We start from the raw sequence: 18,694 nt of genomic DNA, 5'->3' as shown, positions 1-18,694 counted from the left end.
GGGGCCATTCTCACAGGTGCCTGATAGGATATTCTTGAATGACTTGTCCCTTCCCACCATCTGGCACCTGTCATGAGAAAAATGAAGGAGAATTTCCTATAAAGTATCGAAAGCACCAGGACAGGTTTTACTAGTTTCTCAAAACTACCTCATCCTCCTAAAAAATCTTTATCGCTGAACTGGAAGGATCCCTCCACCTCTGTCCCCCTACAATCCACTGGTCCACTTACATGAAGAAGAACCTGAGGGAGAGCAAAGGAGGGAAGAACCCACACAGAGTCGTCTATTCTTAGTGGTTTCCACGTCCTTGGAGGAGGAAGAAAACACAACTATTCAATGACTTGAAAAATAGGAAGCTAGTAATGGAAAAAAGAGTTCTTGGCTGAATCAGAAAATACTTGAAAACCTCCAAGACAGCCCCACAAAGGCAAGATGGGTACAGATCACAACCACCTCCCCGGGAATTCCAGAGCATCCAAGTGCCCAGGATGGGGCAGGCTCAGCACGAGGAGCAGGGGGCAAGCAGCAGAGGGCCTGCTTTCCAGAGCTGCCTGCCCGGGGGGAGTGGACATGAGCAACACGAAAACCACCCAAGGGAGGCACGCCTCATCCAAAGGAGCAGAAGAAATCAACGATTTCTGAAATTCTCAAAGGGGCTCATGCTGAACATCAACTCAGTTTCTGGTTTTATAGGGAAAAAAACAAAAAATCCCATGATAATCCTAGGGCATCAAACATTTTGCTATACTTCTGCTTGATTTTGATGAGTGTGTGTATATAATGAGCGTATATATATTTATACATATAGTAAGTGTATAACACATACATAAACATACACACTAACATATATTTAGCACAAGGATGTAAGTACATATACAAATATAATAATATACTATATTAACAAACATTAGTGCTTGATAAACACTAATAAATATTAACTGAAAGAGTGGGTTGCTGGCCAGAGCTTAGAAAATATGTTCATTGAAAAGATATTTTTCGGGAATTTCCTGGCAGTCCAGTGGTTAGGACTCTGTGCTTTCACTCCTGAGGGCCCAGATTCAAATCCCTGGTCAGAAACTAAGATCCCACAAGCCATGCTGCATGTGCAAAAAAAAAAAAGAAAGATACTTTTTTTCTCACATTCTTTTGCAAGGGACAAACTAAAACCTTCAAAGTAATTCATTTTCATGCATTAAATTACATTTCAAAAGTATCTTTATTAAAGGGGATACAGGAGCTGTTGTCAACAACTCATTAACAGAAGCCTTGTTCTAAATTAATATCATAAACAGAACTTTTAGTGGCGCAAATCTGAATGTAGAAAACAAATGTGTTGCAACAAGCCACACTACTCCTGGTGATGAGTGACAAAACCGCCCAGCGCGATTCTCCAAGTCCGAGGCAGAACGAAAAGGAAAGCCATGTGCTAGGAACTGTGGGTTTGGACTTGAGGTTCCAGGCTAAGATCCCAAGACCTATGGCTGGGGGTGCGGGCGAAGCTCACCCCGGGAAGGGGATGGAAGCCCAGAGGCCAGGGCTCAGACACGCCCCTCTGCACCCTGGGGTGGGTTTCAGTGAAACAGATGGCTGGGGGGAAAGACTGAACGAAATCCTTTCCTGAGGTTTTAACATTTCACAATCGATGTCTCAATCCCCCAGAGTATCAAAGGTGTGTCTTCAGGGCGTGGCAAACCCAAGCCCCATCCTGACTAACCCTTCCTCTGTAAGCTGGGAGTTCAGGGACACAGTTAGGATGCAACAGTGGAGCCTCTCAGGAGACAGGAGTCACCTCGTTTCAGATGTCCTGCCGCCGAGCACAGGCTACCGGGGAAGCGTGTGAAAGGGGTACTTGTGCTGATAAGGATCTGAAGACCCCTGCAAAATAACCCTAATTAATGAATTTGCCTGTGAAATGCCATTTTGTAACATGAAGGGAGCTTCCCATGTGGCTCACAAGTAAAGAATCCGCCTGCCAATGCAGGAAATGCAGCTTCAATCCCTGGGCTGGGAAGATTCCAGAGGTAGAAACAGCAACCCACTCCAGTATTCCTGCCTGGGGGACCTCATGGCAGAGGAGTCTGGCGTCACTGAGTCGGATACGACTGGGCAACTGAACAACAATAAGCCCACGCACGCAGGCCTGCAAAACTTTATCATTTTTAATTATCTTTTTTTTTGACTTGCCAAGATACCTCCCTCCTTCAATTAAAGTAATTTTTATTCTTCTAAACCAAAGAACAACTTTAATGAGGTCATACTGTGGGATCCACTGCAGGTTTATCACAGGTGCCTGACACACATACCGTGATACTCGCAACCAGGACGTGAACAGGGGCCAACAGTCCAAGAGCGTGCTGGCTTTTTTCCCTGGGGCTTCAGCTCATCTAAACTCCCTGCAGAACTGAACACCTTGCAGTTTACTCAGGCACTGCTTTAGAGACCTGATTATTAGACTCTTTTTTTGACCATGCGGTATTTGGAATCTTTGATCCAAGATGAAGGATCCAACTCACACGCCCTGCAGTGGAAATGCAGAGTCTCACCCACTGGACCACCAGGAAGTCCTGAGGCCTGATTAATGAGACTCTTAGCTAAGGCATTTAGATTACATGATTCCATTAAAACAACAACAAAAACCAGTGTCTCTCAAGATCTAAAAAGCAGAAACGTTCTCCGCCTGAAAGGTTACTTCTAAGGCTCCTGACGCAGTTCCCCTGACAGGTAATTTAACCTCACTTCAGTGAGTGACCCCTGGTCCTGGAGGAAATCTCTGAAGTCGGCATGCTAACCTCCTCACTGTCGCAGGTTTCCGCACATTCTACTGCGTGCCCACTAAGCAACAGGGTCCAGAAGGTACTGGACCTGCCCCCCAGCCTTACTTACTGCCTCTGTTGTCTTCCCCCACCACCCCCAAAGCCGACAGCCTATCACTTTCCAGGGGCTCCAAAGCTATTCAGACACTGCTGAGCTCCTGCTGTGTCCTGTGCCAGAGCTCCAACCTGCGAGAGGTGAGGGCTGCTCTGCTGAGGGCTCCGGGCCAGGGCAGCAGCCAGGCACTGAGAACCCATGGCCCCAAGGGCCCCACAGCCTGGGCAGGAGACCGGCAGCGCCGGCCCCGCCTGTGTGAGGGCCAGAGACCCAGCAGGTGGCGCAGACAGATTCCTGCAGGCCGGGGTCAGGCAGGCTTCGGCCCGCTGTCCTGTAACTAGTTTTGCTGGAACACAGCCATGCTCCTCGGTTTACTCATCACCTCCAACAGCAGAGACGCCGGACTGGCCCACAAAGCCTAAAACATTTACCATAAAAAGTGTGCTGACCCCTGGCCTGGGTTGTCAGCAGCCCTGCCTTCTCTGGGCCGTGTCCTGGCTTCCGCCCAGGTGGTCAGCTTCTGCATGTGCCTGTGGGCCGGGAACTGCAGTGCCCACAGCCCACAGCGGGGCATGAGCACGTGTGGTACTCATGGAGGAGGCAGGTGCAGGCACAACATGGTCTGAATCTGCCCCCGCCCGGCAAACACCACGTTCCTTCTCCCTTGACAGGGACGTGTCCAGAGACGCCCTACCCTTCGGCAGCACGGTCTCCATCCTTCCAGCACTTTCCTTACTCCCCTCTCCATGAAAACCCAGTTTCAGGCACCCTCTCACCGGAGACCCAGTGTGAACCCCCGTACGTAACAAATGCTCAAAGGGTTGCAGCCAAACCCAGCTCAGTCCATCAGGTTAGTGTCTCCACCCTTCCACATGAATTCACACATTGACAAACCAGGTGGAGCTGGTGGCAAAGAATCCGCCTGCCAATGCAGAAGCTGCAGGAGACATGGGTTCCAGCCCTAGGTTGGGAAGAGCCCTTGGAGAAAGACATGGCAACCCACTCCAGTACTTTCGCCTGGGAAATTCCATGGGCACAGGAGCTTGGAAGGCTACAGTCCACGGGGCCACATAGAGTCGGACAGGACTGAGCAACTGAGCACACACACATCTCAATAAGCATGGCCTGAGGACCTACTAGGTCCCAGAGGCACAGCACCACAGCTTAACACAATGCACAGGAATGCTAATCTTCCGCTTGTATTTGTCTGCTGAATAAATTAGGTTAAGAGTCTGATTATCATTTTGAGGTGATAAAATTGCGCTGGATGAACAACTGGGAATATACAGAAAACTACTGAACTGTGCGCTAGACGAGGGTAGAGCTTACATTATGCAAATTATCTCCCAAAAGCTGTTATTAAAATTTTTTCTATAGCAAATTATTTTTTAAAAAAACAGTAATTTCTTAATTTTTTTACATCTAAAATGGCAACCCACTCCAGTGTTCTTGCCTGGAGAATCCCAGGGACGGGGGAGCCTGGTGGGCTGCCATCTATGGTGTTGCACAGAGTCAGACACGACTGAAGCGACTTAGCAGCAGCAGCAGATGTAATAAAATGCCGTATCTAACACTGGTGAATGGAAACACTAAGGACTGCCGTAACTAGGCTTCTAAGTCGTATCCAACTCTTTGTGACCCACGGGCTGCAGCGCACCAGGCTCCTCTGTCCTCTACTACCTCCTGGAGTTTGCTCAAACTCATGTCCAGTTAGTCAGTGATGTTATCTAATCATCTCATCCTCTGCTGTCCCCACCACCTTCTCCTCCTGCCCTAATCACTCTCAGCACCAGGGTCTTTTCCAATTAGCTGGCTCTTCACATCATGTGGCCAAAGTATTAAAGCTTCAGCATCAGTTCTTCCAATGGATATTTGGGGTTGATTTCCTTTAGGATTGACTAGTTTGACTTCCTTGCTGTCCAAGGGACTCGCAAGAATCTTCTCCAGCACCACAGTTTAAAAGCATCAGAAGTGCGCTCGGCGGCCCCGCGGATCTGTCTCTTGCTTCAACAGTGCTTGGACGGAACAGACCCAGGGACGTCCCTTGCTCCAGCCTCCGACCACCCTCCAACCTTTTTTCCAGTCGCAACCTTCGGAGTCAGCCACTCAGCTGTCCGCGATCACCGGGACCAGCCACCATTTTTTAACTCCTTATTATTACCAACCAATCATGAGCTCCCAGATTCGTCAGAATTATTCTACCGAGGTGGAGGCCGCCGTCAACCACCTGGTTAACATGCAACTGCGGGCCTCCTACACCTACCTCTCTCTGGGCTTCTATTTCAACCGCGACAATGTGGCCCTGGAGGGTGTGGGTCACTTTTTTCGCGAATTGGCCAAGGAGAAGCGCGAGGGCGCGGAGCGTCTCTTGAAACTGCAAAACCAGCGTGGCGGCCGCGCCCTCTTCCTGGACGTGCAGAAGCCATCTCAAGATGAGTGGGGTAAAACCCAGGACGCTATGGAGGCCGCCCTTCTCGTAGAGAAGAACCTGAATCAAGCCCTGTTGGATCTGCATGGCCTGGCTTCTGCCTGCAGAGACCCCCACATCTGTGACTTCCTGGAGAACCACTTCCTAGATGAGGAAGTGAAACTCATCAAGAAGATGGGTGACCACCTGACCAACCTCCGCAGGCTGGCTGGTCCCCAGGCTGGGTTGGGCGAGTATCTCTTCGAAAGACTCACCCTCAAGCACGACTGGGAGCTTCTGGAGACCAGTGGCCATTGAAGAACCCACCTAACATCAGGGCTGCCTGAAGCCCCTCTCTGCAGCTACTAGGCAGCTTTTTTAACACCCTGGAGCCCTCTCTCAAGCCTTGGACCAAATGGAAACAATAAAGCTTTTAGCAGCATAAAAAATAAAATAAAATAAAAGCATCAATTCTTCAGGCTCAGCCTTCTTTATGGTCCAACTCTGACATCCATACATGACTACTGGAAAAACTATAGCTTTGACTTTATGGATCTTTGTCAGCAGAGTGATGTCTCTGCTTTTTAATGTGCTCTCTAGGTTTGTCACAGCTTTCCTTCCAAGGAGCAAATGCCTTTTAATTTCATGGCTGCCGTCACCTTCCACAGTGATTTTAGAGCCCAAGAAAAGAAAATCTGTCACTGCCTCCACTTTTTCCCTTTCTATTTGCCATGAAGTGACAGGATCAGATGCCATGATCTTAGTTTTTGAATGCTGAGTTTTAAGCCAGCCTTTTCACTCTTCTCTTTCACCTTCATCAAGAGGTTATTTAGTTTCTCTTCACTTTCTGTCATTACAGTGGTTTTCATCTGCATATCTGAGGTTGATATTTCTCCCAGCAATCTTGATTCCAGCTTGGGATTCATTCAGCCTGTATTTCTCATGATGTACTCTACATATAAAATAAACAAGCAGGGTAACAATATCCAGCATTGTCATACTCCTTTCCCAATTTTGAGACAGTCTGTTGTTCCATGTCTGGTTCAAACTGCTGCTTCTTGATCCACATACAGTTTTCTCAGGAGGCAAGTAAGGCGGTGTAGTATTCCCATATCTTTAAGAATTTTCCAGTTTGTTGTGATCCACACAGTCAAAGGCTTTAGCGTAGTCAATGAAGCAGAAGCAGATATTTTTCTGGAATTCCCTTGCTGTCTCTATGATCCAATGGATGTTGGCAATTTGATTTCTGGTTCCTCTGCTTTTCCTAAAACCAGCTTGAACATCTGGAAGGTCCAGCTTCATGTACTGCTGAAGACTAGCTGGAAGGATTTTGAACATTACCTTATTTGCATGTGAAATGAACACAATTGTGCAGTAGTTTGAACATTCTTTGGCATTGTCCTTTGGGACTGGAATGAAAACTGACCTTTTCCAGTCCTGTGGCCACTGCTGAGTTTTTCAAATTTGCTGGCATATTGAGTACAGCACTTCAACAGCATCATCTTTTAGGATTTAAAATAGCTGAGCTGGAATTCCACCACTTCCACTAGCTTTGTTTGTTGTAAAGCTTCCTAAGGACGACTTGACTTGGCACTCTAGGATGTCTGGCTCTGGGTGAGTGATCACACCATCCTGGTTATCCAGGTCATTAAGACCTTTTTTTGTACAGTTCTTCTGTGTATTCTTGCCACCTCTTCTTAATCTCTTCTGCTTCTGTAGGTCCATACCATTTCTGTCCTTTATTCTGCCCATCCTTGCATGAAATATTCCCTTGATATCTGCAATTTTCTTGAAGAGATCTCTAGTCTTTCCAATTCTATTGTTTTCCTCTATTACTTTGCATTGTTCACTTAAGAAGACTTTCTTATCTCTCCTTGCTATTTTCTGGAACTCTGCATTCAGTTGGGAATATCTTTTTCTCCTTTGCCTCTCGCTTTTCTTTCCTCAGCTATTTGTAAAGCTTCCTCAGACTATCGCTTTGCCCTGTTGCATGTCTTTTTCTTGAGGATGGTTTTGGTCACCACCTCCTGTACAATGTTACAAACCTCCATCCATAGTTCTTCAGGCACTCTGTCTATTAGATCTAATCCCTTGAATCTATTCATCACCTCCACTGCATAATCGTAAGGGATTTGATAAATCACCCCAAACAGAGTGGCCTAAACCTCCACCTGCCTCAGCCTCTGTGGGCTGCGGATCTCGACTGGGCACAGCTCTGCTCCATGGTGTCTGGGGTCTTGGCTGAGAAGCGAGAAGAGTAGAACGCAGAGTCACCTGCCAGGATGTTTCTCGCCTGCTGGGAGGCTGCTGACTGGGGCCTTAGGATGGCTCCTTTAGGGCCTTGCCACATGCTCTTCCTGCACGAGCTGGCTGACCTTCAAAGCACGGCGCTGGCTTTCCCCACAGCAAGCGTCCCCAAAGAGAAGCCAGGCGAAAACTGGACCGTGTTTTTAAGATCTAGCTTGGAAGTCACACAGCCTCACTTCTGCCATACCAGCGGGTGAGGTGGGTCACGCACCTGGCCCCGGGTCACAGAGAAGGAGCAGAGACTCGCCTCCTGGCCAAGTCCCATAGTGAGACCGTCTGCAGGACGGGAGGCGCCACTGGGGCCACTGAGGAGAACACAGTCTGTAATGCAATCTCAATCTTCCGGAAGACCGGCAAATTAAAAGTCTGGGTTGGGGGGGTCCCCTGGCGGTCCACTGGTTAAGACTCCGAGCCTCTAGTGCAGGGGGCGTGGCTTGGATCCCTGGTCCGGGAGCTAAGACCTCGCATGCCAGGTGAGGTGACCAAAATCTTTTTTAGAAAATCTGGGTTACCCAGCATTTAACATGACGATGATGCGTCAGTCGCTCAGTCACGTCTGACTCTTTGCGACCCCATGGACTGTAGCCCGCCAGGCTCCTCTGTCCATGGGATTCTCCAGGCAGGAATACAGGAGTGGGTTGCCATTCCCTTCTCCAGGGAATCTTCCCGACCCAGGGATCAAACCCAGGTCTCCTGCATTGCAGGCAGGTTCTTTACCATCTGAGCCACCAGGACCCCATCAAGTTGCACTCCACACCTTGTGAGTGAGCCTCTTACCACCCGTAACCAGGTGTGGCTCCGAGGTGGCACCCGACATCGCTAGGCCGCTCTGCCCAGGGGGCACCACGCTGCGACCCTGAGTCAGCAGGCGACGACTCAGCTTCACCCCCAGCAGCCACGGGGCAGCGAGCTTCTCTGGGAGACACCTCAGGCAGGCGAAAGTGCTGCTGTGGAGGCGGAATCATCTGGGCCCACAGGCCGCACGCCCCACGCACAGGGCACTAACCTCTCAGGATGGCGCGTGGCCTGGGGGCAGAGCTGTGCCCCCCTGCACCCCACCCTGAAGTCTCCAGCACACCGTGCTCACTGAATGGCGGAGGAGAGAAGGAGGGGAAGGCAGGAATATTCACAACTGTGAATTGGAGAGCACTACTCCAGTCCCTACTGTCGGTCTCTTTGGATAAAAAGGAAAGCAGAAATTGGCGGCCTGAGAGCACGCCTCTACTGTCAGGAAAGGACCCTCGGGAGGAAGCTGGGCAGGCTCTGGTCCCCAAGCTGGCTGGTACCTGCCCTGGGACCCTGACCAAGCGGCCTGACTTGTCTGGGCCTCAGTCTCCTCCCCGCGAGATAAAGGACTGTCAGATGATGACTGTGGGCGGCACACCGAGTGGCACGAGCCTGGAGGCCGAGTCTTCTTCAGGATTAAAGTTTAAACTGTACGGTCCGCACGTCTGTGAACAGCGAGGAGGAAGGTGAAGTGTCCTCCGGGAACCCGAGGGCTCTCTCAGGAGCCATCCTTGCCCCGGGGCTGCCTCAGACCTCAGCCCCCAGGGCAGCAGGCTGTCTAGACTCCCTTCACAAAATAAAAGCAAACAGGTATTTCAGTCCCATGCAGTCAAGACATCAGTACAGTTTCAATGCACGGGGGACTGATTTTCAAACAAACAGACTGCACACATTTCCGATGAAGATAGATACTAGGCCTTTGCTTATTATTTTCACAAGTTCAGCATTTTGAACGCAGGTCTTTCTAACCAGGGCCTCCCTCTCCAAAACCAACCTCTCGGACCTCCTGGAAGCAGAAGCAGACAGGGCCGCCTCCCTGGAGCCAGGCGCTCCCGGTGCCCCACAGTGTCGCTGGAGAGCTCCTCAGGTGGACGGAGCTCGGCAGGCCCGCACCAGCACACGGGGCGGCGACCATGCTGGGAGCCTTCAGGACAGCCAGCCCACGCCACGCTGCCCGCCGGCAAGCCGAGGGCCAGGACACTGCACGCACGCATGCACACACACACACACGCACACACAGGCAAGTCGAAAAACCACCTCTCAACCGGAGTCTGTCGCCAGGAACCGAGAGACCGAGGCGGATGTCAGCAGAGGAAGACCGGAGCCAGACGGACAGCTCTGGTAACGGGGTGGGGGGCGTGCGGCTCCGGGGAGGCTGGATTCATTTACACTCATCGTGAATGCAGGCTCTCGGCTGGAACATCTCACTTAAAATGCCAGAAGGTTCAGAACCCATTCATAAGCTTTCCGGAATGCATGCGGTCACCATGGCAACCCTGACATTATATTTCTTGGCACTGCACATATAAATTACCACCCATAATGCATTTAATACAGTTTGGGGCCACCAATTCAAAGCAAAATAAATCTGAGTTCTGACTCTCAGCCTGCCTCTTAGATAAACAAAGAGGAACAGCTGGAGGGAGATCCAGCTGGCCCCGGACTGGGACGGGGCTGCACACACGGAGATGCTCAACTGAAGGCCGACGAGCACCGAGGACGCCGGACCTCACCGTCCGGCCGGACGCTGCGATTTTGAAAACCAAAACGTTCCACACCAGATTCACGGAACTGTCGCTCCCTAAGTTAAAGATACAGCATATTACATCCATAGCTACATCCCTGAAATTCGACCATGGCTGTTAGCAAGGCAAAGAAAAGGCAGATCCCTTTAAAGAACATCTTTTATGATTCATTTCGAGCGCATCTGTCAACACAAATAAGGTGGCTGTTCAAAGGTCCAAACTGTCTTTAATAAGAAACCAAAGTTTTTCTCTCTCGGGTTCAGAAGACATCTACTCAGTCATAATTCTTTGCCTTCATCGGGGATATTGATAAATATTTAAAATACATATCATGCATGGTTTACAAAGTCCCTTACCTTCTCATAATCCACCGTGAGCACAGAGAAGGAGACAAAATCGCCGTGCACAGACTGCAAAGGCATCTTCAGCTTCGCGTCCCCCAGCAGCCCACTGCATCAGTAACTTCACAGAGCTGCTGCAGGACAGGCCTGTGCTGGCCACAGTGCCCACAAAACCCACCTCCAGCCTCACCACTGACCGGCTACGTCCAGGGGGGCATTGCCTTCTCAGTCTCCTCCTTCAGACTGCAGGCCGCGGGCCGTGGCTGTGGAGTGGGGCAGAAGACCTCCCCGCCGGTTGCTGCCATATTAACAGGCACTTTGGTAGCCGCTGCATTGCAGTCTTTCTGAAGCAAGCCACCAAGCTCAGAAGCAGGAGCGCCAGAGAGAGACTCCCCAGCACAGGAAGCTGCCTTCTGAATCACAAAGATTTTCTAAAGATCTTTTAAAAAATAAATGTTGCAAAAACCTGGGGTGAGGGGGAGGAGAGCATTTCTAGATTTCCAACCTGTTTCCTACAGGCTGGCGAGTTCGTGGCTTTCGCTGGAGGACGGCTCTGACCATGTGCTGTGCTGGGTGGAGATGCGGGGAGGAATGAAACGCGCCTGACGACACACCGTCTTCACTGCTCAAGTGCCCCGGTGAGAACCCTGCAGCCCTGCTGCCTCCCGCCAGCCCCAGGCCCGAGGGGAGCCCCCGGCGGCCAGAGGACTCAGGCCAGGAGGTGCGGGCGCTGCGGGTGCCCGGGTGGCAGCAATCACCCTGAGCGCCCAGCTACCGCCTCCAACAGTGCGCCTGAAATACTGAACCGCGACCACAGAGCCAGCCTCAGAAAAGACACTGAGAGCAGCAGCGTGCTTGCTAAGTGACCTTTAACTCTCGTTGCTCCACTCGGTCTGCTCAGTGAACCTTACCCATGTGCTGCCTGTGAACGGCCATGCCGAGGCCGAGCTCACCGTCCCGCTGGTGAGGGCAGGCTGGGGGTAACACTCCCAGGGCACGCCACCCTGGGTGTGGGGGCTGGGGGGCGGGCCGGCGGGCTGGCTCGGTGAGGAGGAGCGCCCGGCAGTAGCTGACGCACGGGTACCCCCGGGAAAAGGGGGGATGAGGGCGGCAGCCCTCAAGATGGTGCGGTGTCCCCAGCACACATCTGTGACCCTCAGGGAGAGCAGTTTCTGCCCTGAAGCCCATGGGACCCTCAGTGCCAGCGCCAGCGCCACCGCCTCACAGACACCCAGGCACCCAGTCCTGAAGCACACAGCTGCCCTGAGCGCCTGGCCACCAAGTGCAGGGGCAGAGCCTGAACTGAGCGGGGCACCCTGCGCCAGCCTCCCCACGCCGCCACCTTTCGGAGACGCCAGCTGCCTGCCCCAGCTCCGGCCGCTCCCTGCCGAGCCCCATGCTGAGCCGGGCCCGAGGGGCAAGTGAGGGGTCCCTCCTCCAGGGACACGAAGCGGCCCGCAGCTGCCTGCAGACGTCCGCTCTTCTCCCGGGTGGGGGGTCCTGCTCCGCCTTCCCCTGCCCACCTGGCTCCCCTCACGCCTCCAGCCCCGGAATCTCCCCCAGGAAGCCCTCACCACTGCACCCGCTTCCCACCACAAGCAGCAAGCAGCGAGGCCCTTCCTCTGGGCTCCTGTCTGCCCTGGAAGCGACCACGCCATGGGGAAATGAGGCTGAGTGCCCACAGGGCCCAGCATCACTGGTGCGCAGGGGCAGGGGCACAGGGCAGACCCCCGGCCCCACACCGGGAGGCACCCCCTGGGTAACCTCCACCCGAGGCCCAGAGGATGTCAGCCACCGCCCAGGTGGGAGCCCCAGCATCACCCCACCCCTCACACGGGCCCCCGGCCTGGGTCCAGGGGCTCCGCCTGGGGAAGAGGGTGCTTCCAGGGGCTTCACTCCGGGAGGGAGCACGTTTATGGAAACACCACAGCTTTCCCACCCCATCTCTCCCCAAGGAGGGGCAGTGTGAATAAATGAATATCCTGGATCAAACCAGGTCACCTCAAGTCAGCTCCTGACTGGCTGGATAACTCACAGCACGAGGTGGCTGATCAGAAGGGAAGGCAGAGAGAGGCGGCATGGGGACACCACGCTTTACAGACACTCACTGGAGTGGTTTAATGGACTCAGAGGAACTTCCATCAAACGTCTCCAGGCACAGTTAGAAGCTCCCCACAGACTCTACCCCAGATGCTGCCTTTCAGATCGGGGATCAAGGCTGCTGTCTGCAGCTGCACCGCTGTCTGGACACCAGAACCCAGTGCTCTGGCCGGAGCAGGCTCTCCCAGGAGGGTCTGGAGGAGGGGCCAGGGGTCTCACCTCAAGACGCTGTGCCTCCTGGAACAAGCAATACCTCAGGACAGGCCGGGGAAGCTGCCCGGGGCTGAGACCTGGCCCCCAGGTCCAGCACTGAGAGTGCTTTCAGGGCAGTGCCCTGGGGGAGACAGCGTCCCCAGGGAGATGGGGGAGGAGAGGGAGCAGGCTACAGGACCCCACAGGACCGCCGGCCAGGTTCACTGCCTGAACACCAAGGCTGGCGAGCCAGGCCCCTGCCTCCCCGGCTTCCTGCTGTCTCCACCGTCCGCTGAGCAGGCAGCCAGGCTCCAACACGAGGAGCAACGTCGGGTGCACAGCTAGGGACCGAGCAGAGCTGCCTGCTGTCCGCCCTGGGCCTAGCACAAACCTCCTGGGGCGGGCACACAGCCTGCCGCCTCTCAGCCCAGAGCTGGGGCAGAGCAGAAAGGGCGCCCCATCTCCCTCTGACACGGTCCCTCAGTCGACCACTTGCTCTTTCTGAATCTGGAATTTCCTGCCGACAGAAAAGGAGTAAGGCTTGTCCTACGAACCTTAGTTGATTCGATTCACTGCTATAACACACGTGAAAAGTTGCTGAAAGCACAGGTTTCTCAAAACGCAGACACAACCGTTACAAAATAAAGCCCGCATCCGCAGAGCGCTCGATCATTTCTCCAAGCTTAACTCAGTTCACATACACGATGAGAGGCCTGAAGGGCTCTCCCCATTCACTGAAATGACCACACAGAACCTGCTCCTTCACTAAAGAGCAGTGACGAAATTCACAACCAACTCAGGCAATCAGCTAATGCTGTTAACGTACATTTACATGAGCTCCATACAAATTATGGAAACGTCCCTACAGGCCTCATTTGGATACTTACCAAAATGCTCAAGAGGATCACGGCTAACTTAAGGTGTTTATTACTTCAAAACAGACAACCCAGTTACCAAAGTTAACCTGAAAAGAGCCAAAGGAGTGAGCATATGCTGCCTGAAGGGGACACACACAGACAAACCACTCACTCAGTCACCCTGTGCAGCTGGGGCCAGGGAACAAAGGGGTGTCCCTCAAGAAAAGCGGGGGTAAGAACCCAAGAAAAATACAAAATACAGGTAAGGGTTAGTTGACTTAGAAACAGAACAGACTTAATTAGCTGCAGAAAATCTACGGGGACACTCACTTGATGAGTGTCAGATGTGATGTAATCTCAGGAAAGAAGGGGCTTCAAACATGAAACAGGAGCCACCAGGTCACCAACAAAGGTGAGAGGCCCCAGTTACAAGCAGCAAAGCTGCTTTACACATTTAAATGGGAACCTGGACAGTACAGCCAAGAAACACCCCCAGCTGATGCCAACACCTCCAGGTCTGCACCCGAGACACGAGGACGTCCACCTCACGAACACCCGTGGGTGACTGTCCCGAGGCACGCTGTTCACAACAGCTAGAAAGGCGACACGGCACAAAGGCACCTGCGGACGCATGAACACTGCCCCCGACACACAGTGCGTCCACACGGAGGCGTATGATTCAGCCACAGAAAGGAGCGGCCTGCCGACGCACAGCGCCACACGGGCGAACCCTGAACACACGAGGCTACGCGGAAGAAGCCAGACACAGGAGGCCGCGTGCTGTGTGACCCCGGGCGTGTGAAACGTCCACAGCGGGCAGCGGCCGCACAGCCCTGTGACCACGCTACACCCTGCCGAACTGGACGCTGGGAGCAGGTCAGCTGCGCGCTGGGCGGCTACAGTTGCGCACAAGGCCACGTGTCTGGGAGCTGGCCTCCCTGACTGAGACTCAGCGCGCCATCTAAAGAAACGAAACAGGGAAAATGCTGTTGAGTCTTCATTCTGCCCCCCCAAAATGCATTATTCTGGGGGTGCCCCTTCCAAATGGTAGTAAATAAGCTTCTCACTGTTTAGAACAACTCACACTGTTTTTGGTAACTCCTTCTCCCCCAAATCTCAGAGTTCAACAGTTTTGTAACAAGTAAATTGATTTGAACTTTCATGTAAAATAGAAATCACACCTACATGCAAATGTAGCACTTTTAAACATAAGGGAGGATGCTAATTAGGGAAACCAGGCACCCCACCACCATCACCAAAAAAGTGCTCATTAGTTTTTTCCGCTATGAAATAAATATGAGCACTGGGGTTTTTAACATTCAGAAATATTTATAAGACTTCAAGTCAATACAGTCAAAGAAAACACATGCGCTAACTGAACGTGAAACTCACAAAAACAAAAGCAAGCTTCTGTATAAAGTAACAGACTGACAGAAAGACTGTTTCCTCTACACCCAGCAAACAGCTCCCACACACCCAGCAAACAGCTCCCACTCACCCCGTTGCCATGTGTCCATCTCAACGTCCTCAACAACCCGGCCAACAGGGGGCGACGCGCCATCTGAGCGGTTCTGTCATTGGCTGAACCCGTCATCACGATAATCTGTGTTTCTATTTTCCGCAGGAAGAGAATCATGTCTACTCACAATTCACAATGAGTCAACCAGTGTGTAAAATATTTTACATAATGGGAAAATTTATCGTGACCCAAAAGTTCAGCGTGTTCTCATTAAGTTACCAGAAATTACAGATGTGAAGATTCTTCTGTTAACTTAACCAAAATCAAGAAAAGAAACTAACTCATATATACACATGTTTTCGGTTTGGTAGATCTAATTTTTTTTTTTTAACACTACTGTATGCATTTCAAATTACTCAGACTGGTAAATCCATACTTTAAGTACTGAATAAAGAAAATCTGCATGCTGACAACATAGGCAGTTTGAAACTGGTTTTGACGCTGCGTCACTTGCTACCTAAACAGCTAAGCAATGTCAAGACCTGGCAGAGGAGGCTTCAGTTTTGTAAACACCCCTACAGTGAAGTGGTTTTTCCAGAACTATGATACCATCTAATGAGTGAATTAATGGAGCCTTCCCAGTGTGCCTCACTGTGAATAAAACCTTCTGTGGAAAATCTTATACGTAGTGTTGCATACACTTAACATTTTCTCACATGGTACGGTCACTGTTGTGTGTGTGTGTGTGTGTGTGTGTGTGTGTGTGTGTGTTTAACAATCCCAGGAGGAAAAAACACATAAGCAATTGAAACACACACAACTTTTCTATTGTGACCTTTTAAGAAGCCCTCCGTCCTCTGTGGCGCTCTGAAGGCGACACCGGGAGACAGGCTGCTCACACGCGCGGTGCAGCTGCAGGCGCCGGGAACCGCACGCTCCGCCTGCACACACGTCCTAAGGCTCAGATGCTCCAAGTCCATACACGTAACCCCTCTGTAGCGAACGTAACACCACCAGATACTTTCTATGTTACAGGTTAGTCCCCCCAAAAGGGTAATTATAAAACACGAGGAGGCGTCTCTTTAAAACCCTGTTAAGTAAATGACTTGCAAATACTGACCACAAAACTCTGGGTAATGCCAACATTAATCACTCATAAAACCCCAGAATGTGTCTTGAAAGAAGATTTTACAATACAAACTCTATTCTTAACTATCTTAAAATACATCGCAAAAGACCATTCTGACAAGACGTTTTGAAAACTACAATATCTCTTATAAAATCTAAAAGACTGAAAGTGTGTTTCTGATTCAGTGTCATGGCTCATTAACTCTTAAGTCCAGTGCCTTGGACAAAAATAATTCTAAATCTTTGGAAAGGCTAATCTTTAATACACATGTTCAGATGAGAGTTAATACAATCTACATAATTTATCAAAGACCACAGAAAACGGTCAGAAATAATACAAAGTGACATCTGCTTCAGGAATAAACTTTTGGACCCCATATCCATTTCAAATGCCTGAAATATACATTTTGAGACACACTTCAGTCTTGGGTCTTCATTTTCTAACAAAAAAGGGCAGCCTTTCCTGCAGCCTGGCAATTAAACATTTTTTTCAAAATGCAAGCACCATACCAAAAAGCAGGTACAGTTTTTTACATTAAAGAGTTCCATTTATGCCAAAAATGCATCTTAAAGACAGTAAAGCAAAACTATATTCATATTTTAAAAGTCAGAAAACACCTATTAAATCCACTCAATGTTGAAAAGTCAAAGCTATGGTTTTTCCAGTAGTCATGTATGAATGTGAGAGTTGAACCATCAAGAAGGCTGAGTGCTAAAGAACTGACGCTTTCGAACTGTGGTGCGGGAGAAGACTCTTGAGTCCCTTGGACAGCAAGGAGATCAAAACCAATCCATCCTAAAGGAAATCAACACTGAATATTCATTGGAAGGACTGATGCTGAAGCTCTAATACTATGGCTGCCTGATGCAAAGAGTTGACTCACTGGAAAAGACCCTGATGCTGGGAAAGACTGAAGGCAGGAGAAGGGGACGACAGAGGATGGGACGGCATCACCGACTCAATGGACATGAGCTTGAGCAAACTCCAGCAGACAGTGAAGGAAAGGGGAGTCTGGCATGATATAGTCCATAGCGTTGCAGAGAGTTGGACGTGACTGAACTGAACAACAAATGCTGAAAACTCTTGGGTCAAGAGGGCACGGTGTGAGGGTACAGACAGGCCAGCCAGGGCGGAGGGCCTTCACGTTTTCCTTCCGGCCCCAAGCTTAACTTGCAGCCATGGAGAGCACAGAGGTAAAAGGGTCTGAAACAGAAGCCCACCCCCCCCCCCCCCACCGCCAAACACTGTGCAGCACCCCTGAGCCCCCGGCCAGGCTGCTGGGAAGGGACCCAGGACGACCCAGGACAGCCGATGTCTACAAGCCTGGCACCGACACGCCCTGCAGCCACCTCCCTGGGGACACGCTTCTCAAAGCAAGGGAGGTGGGTGGGGACAGCAAGCCCTGTGACCACCAGAGGCGCCCTCCCCAGTGTGCTCCTCCCAGGATATCACAGGAGGGCTGGGGCCAGCTTCCTTCTTTTCAGCACCAATGCCTAAAAATCAGACATGCACCAAACTGGCCCACAATCTCTCACCTGAGTCCCGAAATCCCAGAAGCTCTGAAAACATGTTTATAACATGCCCTGGCACGGCGCCTGCCCCACTCACCTGGACCGGTCACACCCGCTGCAAAGCTCTTACTGCCCGATGACAAGGTACTAGGCCGTTCTAGTGTGCGATCTATTCACTCATTACATCCTAAACCTCAAAACTTCCAAAGTCCCAGACACCATGGCCCCCAAGTCGTGAAGGGTCATTAAAGGACGACAGGACCAGCCCAGGCTGCACAGTGACTCGAGCGCCCATGGATGGCCAGGAGACGGCAGCGATCTGGACTCAAAGTCTGGGTTCACACACGCATTTGGTTCTTGTGTGCACTTTCTGGGCACACGTGTGGTTTCTAGCAGAGGCTGGAGTCCCTGCCTTCGTGGAGCTCAGAGCCCCAAGGGGAGACCAGGGAGGAAAGAGAGAGTCACACCTGGCAAACAGACGCCAGTTGCGGTCAGGAGAGGGTGGCCGCAGCGGAGACCCTGCAGAGGCACCTCGAGAGGCCGGGCAGGCCCTGCTCTGGAGCTCAAGAGGGCGACGGAAGAAGGAGCAGGTCCCCAGGAGGTCGGGAGAACTGGGAAGCAAGGGCCTGTGAGCCAGTCATGCACATGAACGTCCGGTTACAAATCAAGCTCCCTCTAAGCCCTGGCCATCTCATCTGTCAACACAAAGCGGGAAGAGAACGCCCCACAGGCTCCCGTCCCGCGGAACTGAAATGGCGGGAAAGTCCAACTTTTAGTCGCTCAGTCGTGTCTGACTTTTTGCGACTCCCATGAACCGTAGCCCACCAGGCTCCTCTCTGTCCATGGAATTCTCCAGGCAAGAGAATTCTCCAGGGTTGCTGTGCCCTTCTCCAGAGGACCTTCCCGACCCAGGAACTGAACCCGTCTCTACTGCATTGCAGGCAGATTCTTTACCGTCTGAGCCACCATGGCGGGAGGGGATTTAATTATAT

General features: G+C 51.5%; 2 protein-coding genes across 2 annotated transcripts in view; one reads left to right on the top strand and one right to left on the bottom strand.

Moving 5' to 3' along the window:
- Positions 1–18,694, bottom strand: part of TRAF3 (TNF receptor associated factor 3) — a 120,136-nt gene that overhangs the window by 70,522 nt on the left and 30,920 nt on the right. The window lies entirely within an intron of this gene.
- LOC129634161 (ferritin light chain-like) lies at positions 4,838–5,709 on the top strand. Its single transcript, XM_055556145.1, has one exon. The coding sequence runs from the start codon at positions 5,039–5,041 to the stop codon at positions 5,591–5,593; it is 555 nt and encodes a 184-aa protein (XP_055412120.1). The 5' UTR covers positions 4,838–5,038; the 3' UTR covers positions 5,594–5,709.

This window comes from Bubalus kerabau, chromosome 19 (assembly GCF_029407905.1).
Source record: "Bubalus kerabau isolate K-KA32 ecotype Philippines breed swamp buffalo chromosome 19, PCC_UOA_SB_1v2, whole genome shotgun sequence".
Classification (NCBI taxonomy): Eukaryota; Metazoa; Chordata; class Mammalia; order Artiodactyla; family Bovidae; genus Bubalus; species Bubalus kerabau.
This window is presented reverse-complemented; position numbering and strand designations above follow the sequence as displayed.